At 42.4% G+C, this 11,802-nt stretch overlaps 1 protein-coding gene across 4 annotated transcripts in view; it reads right to left on the reverse strand.

Moving 5' to 3' along the window:
• IFT122 (intraflagellar transport 122) overlaps positions 1-11,670 on the reverse strand; it is a 73,777-nt gene extending 62,107 nt beyond the window's left edge. For all 4 annotated transcript variants that reach the window (XM_070433593.1, XM_070433592.1, XM_070433591.1 and 1 more), the window contains exons 1-2: positions 11,555-11,670; positions 1,249-1,315 (exon numbers count right to left, since the gene is read on the reverse strand). In XM_070433593.1, coding sequence (XP_070289694.1) covers positions 1,249-1,315; positions 11,555-11,595 — 108 coding nt within the window. In that variant the 5' untranslated portion in view covers positions 11,596-11,670. The remainder of the gene's footprint in view (positions 1-1,248; positions 1,316-11,554) is intronic.
• Between the last annotated feature and the right edge of the window lie 132 nt (positions 11,671-11,802).

The following is an 11,802-nucleotide window of genomic DNA, read 5'->3' on the forward strand; positions in this document are numbered from 1 at the left end:
ATTCTTTACAGGTTTGAATGTTTTTACATTAACAATAACAAAACATTCTTCAATATTCTAAATGTGTGTCAAGTAAAAATTGCACTGAGAAACTAGAAAGAATGTGACTTAATATTGGAAAACCCAAGAAGTAGAGGTCCTAATTCTATGCATTTTATTACCACGAACATACTATTAATCCTCGAGAAACAAAAGTTTACTCTGTGGAACTTCTCCACAAACTTCACTCATTCTTATGTGAATTTGAACATATTACCAATCAAGCTAGGCCCTCCCAAATAAAGCCAGCACATAGAAAGAACCACCTACAACATGATTAAGTCGTAGAGGATGTTTCATATTTGCTACCAAGAATTTGAAAGTCACAGACCTGAACTCCGGGTTTGCATATCACAGGGAGTGTCATAAAATTCAGCTGTAATGTGGATTTAGGATATTTTACAGCTGTGTAAGATGTATTAATATGTGGAGATTTAAAAAACGCATCTGAGAAACCAAGGCAAACCCCTCCAAAAACAATTAGTGTTGGAGAAAATAAACTACAGGGGGAAAAAAACCTAAAAGGATTTGGACTGTTTATCCTGAGGAAAGAAGGCTGCAGAACAATTTAACTATGACTTTAAGATTATGTCGTTACCATAAAAGAATGGAGATCAGTCAGTCTGTATATTTAGAGACAACAGAGCAAGAGGAAGTCGCCTTACGCAGAAGGAAGGAGACATACAAAGGTTTTTAGGTCAAACATAAAAAGTTCTCTGAAAATTACTTTTATACACTGGGATAGATTCCAGAAGGAGCTTATATTCTTTGAAAACATGAAAAATAGCTCAACATCCATATGGAGTTGTTTAGGTAGGCCAGTGCCTAAAAGTTGGGGTCAGACTATCTGGCTTCTCATAGAGGGAGTCCCTTCAATCCTGTTGCTTGAATTTTTCAGGGGGACAAAATGTGAACTGACACCAGCCCAATTTCAAAGGCATTTTGATTAATTGTTTTCAACCTTCCATGGGTGTCTCAAAGTAAAAAGGGAAAGATTAATGACTCCAAAGGAGGTATTGTTCACAAGTTCCTATCTGATAGACAGTTTACTTACCTGTTTTAAATAGCCCATTTCCTTCCCTATTAAAAAATAATGACTGGTTTTTCTGCCCTTGCCTTTTTTTTCAAAAAAGGCGAGATGTGTCAAATTTCAGAGTACTTACAAGAAGGACAGGAGGGGGAAAAAAGGAAACCCAGACAAAATCCTACCAGTAATCTGTTTCCTGCAGCCAAAATCAGTTGGTTTCCATCAGGCTTAAATGCGAGGTCATATATACTAAACAGGAGAAAAGACAAGACAAAGGACAATTAGGAACCACAATGATGAGGTCTGCTAATGGCCAGGAAAGGAAACTTTATTTCATAACTGCCCTGGCTCCTCCGCTGGTTGGGCGTTGTCCCATGCACTGAAAGATTGTTGGTTCGATTCCCAGTCAGGGCACATGCCTGAGTTTTGGGCTCGATTCCAGGTAGGGGGCATGCAGGAGGCAACTAATGAATGTTCTGCTCTCAATGGATGTTTCTCTCTGCCTCTCCCTTTCACTTCCTCTCTCTCTAAAAAGCAATTTTAAAAATCTTTTTAAAAATACCATAACTATTTCCAATTAATCAGACACTTATTGAATGCCTCTGCTAGGCACTAACAGATACAAGATGCATAAAACATAATCCCTCTCTTCCTTTAAAGAAATTACCATTCAGTGGGAAGGGGTGACTCAGACACAGTCACAAAGAACTACTACATGTCATCAATTCTAAAGCATACATTTCCACATTTTAACATCTCTGAAGTTGGAATGTGTCTTATAACTGATGTTGTTTCAGTTTAATTGGCAGCATTTCTTGTTTTTTTAGTGGTATGTAAAATAATGGTATTTTAAAATCAATGCCCTCTTAGATTAGATGAAATTCAGAATAATACTGTGATAAAGGCTTTAGGAGAAATAAACCCACACCTTTATAGTCAATTAATATTTGACAAAGGAGGCAAGAACATACAATGGGATAAAGACAGTCCTCAATAAATGGTGTTGGGAAAAATGGGCAGATGCATGCAAAAAAAAAATGAAACTAGACCATATTCTTACACCATACACAAGAATAAACTCAAAATGGTTTAGAGATTTAAATGTAAGACTAGAAACCAAAAAATCCTAGAAGAAAATATAGGCAGTAAAATCTCATAGCAATATTTTTTTCTGATATATAGCGCCTGATGCAAGGGAAACAAAAGAAAAATAAACAAATGGGACTACATTACACTAAAAAGTTATTGCACAGCAAAGGAAACCATCCTCAAATGAAAAGAAAATCCACCAAATGGAAGAACATATTCGCCAGTGATTAATATCCAAAATATATAAAGAACTTATACAACTCAATGCCAAAAAAACAAACAATCCAATTAAAAAATGGGCGAAGGACCTGAATTGACACTTCTCCAAAGAAGACATACAGATAGCCAATAGACATATGAAAAGACTAGAGGCCTGATGCACAAAATTCATGCAAGGGGCTCGGCCCTTGCAGCCCTGGCTGCCTTGTGGCCCCACCCCCCACCCACCGCCATCTGGTCTAATTACCATGTTTCTCTTTTATTAGTGTAGATGGTCAATGTCACTGTCCATCAGAGAAATGCAAATTAAAACCACAATGAGATATCACCTCACACCTGCCAGAATGGTTATAATCAATAAATCAACAAACAACAAGTATTGGTGAGGATGTGGAGAAAAGGGAACCCTCATGCACTATTGGTGGGAATGCAGGTTGGTACAACCACTGTGAAAAACAGTATGGAGTTTCCTCAAAAAATTAAAAATGAAATTGCCTTCTGACCTAGCAATTCCATTTCTGGGAATATATCCAAAGAAACCAGAAACACTAATTCTGAAAAATATATGCACCCCTATGTTCATTGAAGTGCTATTTACAATAGCCAAGATTTGGAAGCAACCCAAGTGCCCATCAGTAGATGAGTGGATTAAAAAGCTGTGGTAAGAAACCAAGATGGCGGCATAGGTAAACACTGGAGATTGCTGCCTCGCACAACCACTTCAAAAATACAACTAAAAGACGGAACGGACATCACCCAGAACCACAGGAAGGCTGGCTGAGTTGAAATTCTACAAGTAGAAGGAAAGAGAAAAGCATACTGAGACTCAGAGGAGTTGCAGTTCGGAAGTAAAATACAAAGGTGCGGAGGTGCATGCGGAGCGGGCTGGTGGCTGAGGGCGCGGTTGTCTTTTTCAATCGGGAGGGAGTCTCAGGCTCTGAGCTCCAGTTCTGGGCGAGTCTCTGGGGACCCAGACTGTCTGGCATCGGTCAGAACTCGAGGGCAGCTTTCTCTCCGAGGTACTTGCAGCAATTGCTGGGACACTGAGAAGCAGAGCCTCTGAGGAGAGGACTGAGAGCAGCCATAACTGCTCGCTCCACCCGCCCTGTTGATCCCCTGGGACCCGCCCTGCCCAAGCCTTGCACAGAGGCATTTGCTGGATAGCCTCAGGCAAAGGCTAGATTAGCACCTCCCTAGAGGACAGAAGTTCTCCCACTGCAGACACAGCTGATTCTCACAGCCAGTTGGCCTGGAGGTCAAATCCCCCCCAGTGTTACCTACAACAATTAAGGCTTAACTACAACAAGACTGTGCACAAAGACCACTAGGGGGTGCACCAAGAAAGCATAAAAAATGCGGAGACAAAGAAATAGGACACAAATGACAGAAATGGAGGAAAGCAAACTGCTGGATATAGAGTTCAAAACCACACTTTTAAGGTCTTTCAAGAACTGTCTAGAAGCCGCCGATAAATTTAGTAAGACCCTCGAAAAGACTGGTGAGACCGCCGATAAATGTTGCGAGATCCTCAAGAAATCTAATGAGAGGGGAGACCAAGATGGCGGCGTAGGTAAACACCGGAGACCGCTGCCGCAAACAACCATTTCAAAAATACAACTAAAAGACTGAACGGACATCACCCAGAACCACAGGAAGGCTGGCTGAAGAGAGACTCTACAACTAGAAGGAAAGAGAACAGCAAATCGAGGCTCAGAGGCGGCGCAGTGTGGAAAATACAAAGGTACCGAGGTGCGCGCGCAAAGCGGGCTGGTGGCTGAGGGCGCGGTTGTCGTTTTCTGTCGGGAGTGAGTCTCAGACTCTGGGCTCCAGATCCGGGCGAGTCTCTAGGGACCCAGACTCAAACGGGAGAAGCGGGATTATCCGGCATCAGTTGGAACCTGAGGGCAGCTTTCTCTCCGAAGTTTGCAGCGGCTGCCGGGGTTCTGAGAAACAGAGCCTCTGGGAACGGGACTGAGCGTGGCCATAACTGCTCCCTCCGCCCGCCCTGTTGAGCCCGCCCCGCCCAAACCCTGCGCACAGCCATTTGCTGATCACCTCAGGCAAAGGCTGGATTAGCGCCTCCCCAGAAGGCAGATGTTTTCCATACAGCTGATTCCTATAGCCAGTCGGCCTGGTGGTCAAACCCCTCTAGTGTTAACTACAACAATTAAGGCTTGGCTAGAACAAGACTGCGCACAGAGACCACAAGGGGGTGCACCAAGAAAGCATAAAAGATGCGGAGACAAAAAAACATGACAGAAATGGAGGATATGGAGCTAAGAATCGCAATTTTGAGGGCTTGCCATAAATTTGTGCAGAACCTCACGAAAACTAATGAGACCCTCGATGCTACGATAAAGAAATTAGAAAGTAAGCATACACGGACTGAAATAAAGAATATTATACCCAATAGCAGACCAGAGGAGCACAATAATCAAACAAAAGATTCGACAAAAAACACCCAATTGGAAAAGCAAAATGAAAAAAGAATCCGAAAGTGTGAAGATAGTGTAAGGAGCCTCTGGGACAGCTTTAAGCGGTCTAATATCAGAATTATTGGAGTGCCAGAAGATGAGAGACAGCAAGATATTGAAAACCTATTTCAAGAAATAATGGCAGAAAACTTCCCCCATCTGGAGAAAGAAATGGACGTACAGGTCCAAGAAGCGCAGAGAACCCCAAACAAAAGGAATCCAAAGAGGACCACACCAAGACACATCATCATTAAAATGCCAAGAGCAAAAGACAAAGAGAAAATCTTAAAAGCAGCAAGAGAAAGAGGCTCAATTACCTACAAGGGAATACCCATACGACTGTCAGCTGATTTCTCAACAGAAACTTTGCAGGCCAGAAGGGAATGGCAAGAAATATTCAAAGTGCTGAATACCAAGAACCTACAACCAAGATTACTTTATCCAGCAAAGCTATCATTCAGAATTGAAGGTCAGATAAAGAGCTTCACAGATAAGGAAAAGCTAAAGGAGTTCATCACCGCCAAACCAGTATTATATGAAATGCTGAAAGGTATCCTTTAAGAAGAGGAAGAAGAAGAAAAAGGTAAAGATACAAATTATGAACAACAAACATGCATCTATCAACAAATGAATCTAAGAATCAAGTGAATAAATAACCTGATGTACAGAATGAACTGGTGATTATAATAGAATCAGGGACATAGAAAGGGAATAGACTGACTATTCTTGGGGGGAAAAGGGGTGTGGGAGATGCGGGAAGTGACTGGACAAAAATCATGCACCTATGGATGAACACAGTGGGTGGGGAGTGAGGGTGGAGGGTGGGGTGGGAGCTGGAAGGAGGGGAGTTATGGGGGGAAAAAGGAGGAACAAATGTAATAATCTGAATAATAAAGATTTAATTAAAAAAAAAAATTAAAAAAAAAAAAAAGAAATCTAATGAGACCCTCGATGTTGTGATAAAGGACCAACTAGAAATTAAGCATACACTGACTGAAATAAAGAGTATTATACAGACTCCCAACAGCAGACCAGAGGATCACAAGAATCAAGTCAAAGATTTGAAATGTGAAGAAGCAAAGAACACCCAACTGGAAAAGCAAAATGAAAAAAGAATCCGAAAGTGTGAAGATAGTGTAAGGAGCCTCTGGGACAGCTTCAAGCGTACCAACATCCGAATTATAGGGGTGCCAGAAGATGAGAGAGAGCAAGATATTGAAAACCTATTTGAAGAAATAATGACAGAAAACTTCCCCTACCTGGTGAAAGAAATAGACTTACAAGTCCAGGAAGCGCAGAGAACCCCAAACAAAAGGAATCCAAAGAGGATCACACCAAGACACATTATAATTAAAATGCCAAGAGCAAAAAAGAAAGAGAGAATCTTAAAAGCAGCAAGAGAAAGACAGTCAGTTACCTACAAGGGAATACCCATACGACTGTCAGCTGATTTCTCAACAGAAACTTTGCAGGCCAGAAGGGAGTGGCAAGAAATATTCAAAGTGATGAATAGCAAGAACCTACAACCAAGATTACTTTATCCAGCTATCATTCAGAATTGAAGGTCAGATAAAGAGCTTCACAGATAAGGAAAAGCTAAAGGAGTTCATCACCACCAAACCAGCATTATATGAAATGCTGAAAGGTATCCTTTAAGAAGAGGAAGAAGAAGAAAAAGGTAAAGATACAAATTATGAACAACAAATACGCATCTATCAACAAGTGAATCTAAAAATCAAGTGAATAAATAATCTGATGAACAGAATGAACTGGTGATTATATTAGAATATGGGACATAGAAAGGGAATGGACTGACTATTCTTGGGGGGGAAAGGGGTGTGGGGGATGCGGGAAGAGACTGGACAAAAATCGTGCACCTATGAATGAGGACAGTGGGTGGGGAGTGAGGGCGGAGGGTAGGGTGGGAACTGGAAGGAGGGGAGTTATGGGGGGAAAAAAGAGGAACAAATGTAATAATCTGAACAATAAAGATTTTTTAAAAAAGCTGTGGTACATTTGCACAATGGAATACTATTTGCTCATGAAAAAAAGAAGGAAATCTTAACTTTTGCAACAGCATGGATGGACCTGGAGAATATTATGCTAAGTGAAATAAGCCGGTCAGAGAAAGACAAATACCATATGATTTCACTTATATGTGGAATCTAATGAAGAAAATAAACAAACAAAATAGAAATAGACTCATAGATACAAAGAACAGACTGGCAGCTGTCAGAGCAGAGGGGGGTTGAGGGTCTGGGTGAAATAGGTGAAGGGATTAAGCAAAAAAAAAACCCCACCAAAATTCATATACACAGACAATAATATGGTGATTACCAGAGGGAAAGGAGGGTGGGGGCAGGTAGGAAAGGGTAAAGGGGGGATAAATGGTGATGGAAGTAGACTTGACTTTGGGTAGTGAACACACAATAAAATATACAGATGATATATTATAGAACTGTACACTTGAAACCTATATAATTTTATTAACCAGTGTCACTCCAATAAATTCAACAACAAAATTTGTAAAGGCTTTAGACAGTGAACCTTTTGAGCTCGGCGTGTCAGCATTTTGAAAAACCCTAATTTAACTCTGGTGCCGTGTCACATATAGAAATTTTTTGATATTTGCAACCATAGTAAAACAAAGATTTATATTTTTGATATTTATTTTATATATTTAAATGCCATTTAACAAAGAAAAATCAACCAAAAAATGAGTTCGCATGTCAAAGATGTCATAGGTTTGCCATCACTGCTTTAGGAGATACATTAGAACAGTGGTTCTCAACCTTGGCTGCACATTAGAATCACCTGGGAATCTTTTTAAAATCCTGATTTCTGGGCCTCATCCTCCGGAAATTCTGTTTCTTTGTTACTAATGTTGTGGCCCCACCCCATAACAAAGAAACAGAATTTCCAGAGGATGAGGTCCAGAAATCAGGATTTTAAAAAGATTCCCAGGTGATTCTAATGTGCAGCCAAGGTTGAGAACCACTGCATTAGAACATATACTATAGGATTTAGAGGGGGAAGACACAGTATTCTGATTTGGAAAGAGGATCAGAAAAAGCTTCATGAAGAAAACAGTATTTTTAAAAGGTAGGATTTTTGAGACACACAGAGATTGGGGAGGTGCAGCATTTCAGGCAAAGAACAAAAACAAAGATGTGAAGGGGCATAGTAAGTAATCAAATTTGACTGAAACACTTGGCTATGTGCAAGGCAGTAGGAAGAGATAAGGCTAGAAAAACAGGCAGGAGCCATATTACAAAGATTCTTGAAGCCCCAGAGGATTTCATTGGTTCAGGTGACTGCCAAGACAGACTATTATAAAAATTTAGCATGAGATAAATTTACTTGGTACCTGTCAGTAATCTAAAAATATACACCCCTGGTAGCAGTACTTGGAGCATTTGCCACAGAGAGATCCCATGCTAAGCTCTTCAAACATTTTATTTCATTCTCACAACAATTTCCTGAGGTAGGAATTATCACTTGATTTTGCAGTTGAGGACACCATGGCTCAGAGCAGTCAAGTACCTCCCCCAACATCACAGGATCAGCAAGAGAAAGGGCCAGGATTTCAACTCAGGTCTGACTCTAGAGTCTGTGCTATACTGCCTGCCTCTCACTCTCTCGATTTATTGTCAAGTATGACAAATCTCTACTACCATCAATGTTTTAATAATGACAGTGGCTAACATTATTGAGCACATTTATTTACTAAGAATAATTTAAATCCTTTACATGTATTAACTAAACAATCCTCACAACCTTACACCTATTTTACAGATGAGAAAACTAAGACACAGAGAAGTTAAATAATTTGTCCAAAAATAAATTGCTACTGATTGGAGGTGGAGCAAGAATTCAAATCCAGACATCTGGCTCCAAAACCCAGGTTGTAACCATTATGCTTTGTGGCATTCATTATCACTTTATTAGCATACTAGAGGCCCGGTGCATGAAATTCATGCACTTGGAGGGTGGGGGGTCACCCAGCGTGGCCTGTGCCCTGTCACAGTGCGGGAGCCCCACGATCGATGGCCTCAAAGAGGTAGGCCCCGCCCACCCATCCGGGCTCCTTGATGGACTGCCCCAAAGAGGTAGGCCCGAGCCAGGGGTACCACCTCCAGGCCACGTAGAGCTAGGAGGCGGGACCCCCAGGACCCCCTGGCAGGCCTCAGTTTCCTCACTGTTACATGGTAACAGACTGGGTCTTCCTATTACTCAGGCTTTCTTTCTCTGCTTCCAGGGGAAAATGTACTTGGCGCATTTCTCACTGGGGAGAACTGGGGCGATACAGTGAAAAAGTGAAAAGTAAAGAGGAGCTGGGCCCAGAAGAACTGACCTTATCTGAGCTTTTGTCCTCACCTACAAAACAAGATAGAGATCTATGCATAGGCAAGCCTTATGCAAAGCACCTGCCACCTGTGGGTTGTATGATGTGGTAGTTCTGAGCACAGTAGGCCAATTCCTACATGGTGGTATTTGGCCAGATCTGAACAGCAGCTGTCCCTTTTAGGTAGAGCATGAGCTCTCTAGTTTGCCACACTCTTTGCCACTCCCTATTACTCTCTGACATCAAAGCCAAATGTTCAGTTGTCAGATATCATCATCTTGTGCTGTGGGTACTTTTATAATAGAATTAAGAGAAAAGTAAAAAGGAATTTTTTAAAACTCAAATCTCTATTAAGAGTAGAAGTGATGCCAGGCCGGTTTGGCTCAGTGGATAGAGCGTCGGCCTGCGGACTGAAAGGTCCCAGGTTCGATTCCGGTCAAGGGCATGTACCTTGGTTGCGGGCACATCCCCAGTAGGAGGTGTGCAGGAGGCAGCTGGTTGATGTTTCTCTCTCATCGATGTTTCTCTCTATCCCTCTCCCTTCCGCTCTGTAAAATATCAATAAAATATATTTTTTTTAAAAAAGAGTAGAAGTGATAAGCTATGTGTTTCAAGTGGGATGTAGAATTGAAGAACACTCTTAAGGAGAAGACAATTCCTTGTGTGTAAGAGACTCACAAACATCTCCCATTTATGTTGCCTGTCTGACTCCTGTAGGCATTTGAGTTGCAGAACCTTTAACACAAAGGAAAATTAATGTAGTGGATAAAAGCATTAGCTTTGGAATGAAGACCTGAGCTTGGATGCTGGCTCCGGCACTTAACTCACTGTGTGAGCTTGGCAAATTCTTTACCCTCTCTGTGCTTTAGTCTCCTCACATGTAAAATAGAGGTCATTATAGTACCTACATCAGAGGGTTGTTGGAAGGTGACAATGAGATCCAAGATAGGATGTCCTTAGCCAGTGCCTGGCACATGGTGCTAGCTATTACTAGTGCAAAGTACAAAACAGAGCAATCATCTACAAGATGTTTAAGGGTTTCAATGTGAGGAGATGAGGAAAGAAGGCATACTTATGCCACACAGAAAGGCCTAAGAAAAGACTGAGAGGGAATGGCAAATATCGTGTGTCAAGGGCCAAAACAGAGGCTTCACAATGAAGCTGAAAAGATCATTTACGTGAAGATTTTAAAACTCAGGCTGAGGAGAACTATCCAATAAGTCAGTATTTCCCAAAATGTGTCACTGTGTGATGAATTTAGATGATAAAAATGGAATAGGGCATTAAATAAGAGAATCACAAGGTGAGAGTGTCATTCTCTTTTGATTCTCTTTCAAACCTTCTAATTAAGCACAGGGGAACGTCTGGGTTTGATGCTTTTCATCTCAAGCACCTCTCTGACCATACGTGCTAAATCTCCAGTTCTAGCGATAGTAGACCTCAGGCTTAAAGGCTCCATAGCAACAGTATCTAGCTACAACTCAATAGCAGTTCTGTTTCTCCTTGCTTTAAGTTTTATTAAATCCTCACTGGCGACATGCTTTTTAAAAATATATGTATTTTTATTGATTTCAGAGAGGGAGAGATAGAAATATCAATGAGAGAGAAACATGGGATTCGCCGCCTCATATGAGAAACATAATTCGCTGCCTCATGCACGCCCTCTACTGGGGATGGAGTTCTCAACCTGGGCATGTGCCCTGAGTAGGACTCCATCCTGCGACCTTCTGATGCATGGGACCACACTCAATCAACTGAGGGGAGAGAGGGAGAGGGATGGAGGGAGGGAGAGAGAGAGAGAGAGAGAGAGAGAGAGAGGAGAAACATCCATCGGTTCTCCCCCATAGGGAATCGAACCCGCAACCTGGGTATGTGCCTAACTGAAATCAAACCTTCAACTTTTTTGGCGCACCAGACGCTCCAACCCACTGAGCAAGTCGGCCAGGGCTCCTTGCTTAGGTTTTACAGTTATCTTATTTTAGCAAGTAATATTATTTAGGCGAACATAAGAGAGACCATTTAGAGAAAAACATCAAGTAAATAAGAGATGTGGATAAGGCAAGTAAGTTGGAGAAACATGTCATGGATGTAAAAGGAGCCCAGGGCGTTAATGTGCATAAAGGAGTGACAAGGCCAAATTGTGATATGTGTACATTCCTCTGCCCCTTCTCCAAGCCTCAGTTTCTCCATCTGCAAAGGCGTCGGGGAGCGACCTCGCAGCCACCCAGTCCCGGGGTTCAGCACCCTGAGCCTAGGCCGCCGGCCCGTTGCCCCTGGCAACCACAGGAGTTCTCGCAAAGGCTACCGCCATCCCCGCCGCGGCTGGGCCTCCCGTTCCTCCCGGAATGCCCCGCTCCTCACCACTGTTCGGCTTTATCTCTCCACGTCAAGACGGCCCTCATCGCGCCTTCCCTCACGCCTCGGGCCCCTCCTCCCCGCCTCAGCAACTCGGCCCTCGCCGCCCGCCACTTCGGCTACCTGAGTTACCGTTGACAACGCACATGCGCAGTGAGCTACGCGCGCGCAGCGTTCCGAGTGCGCATGTCTGCAAAGGAGGGCTAGTAAAGGGGCAAAAGCAGGGAAGGAACTGAGGCCTAGCAGGCGTCTGC

This window comes from Myotis yumanensis, unplaced genomic scaffold (genome assembly GCF_028538775.1).
Source record: "Myotis yumanensis isolate MYYU_CA2020_CCGP unplaced genomic scaffold, mMyoYum1.0.hap1 SCAF_14, whole genome shotgun sequence".
Taxonomy (NCBI): Eukaryota; Metazoa; Chordata; class Mammalia; order Chiroptera; family Vespertilionidae; genus Myotis; species Myotis yumanensis.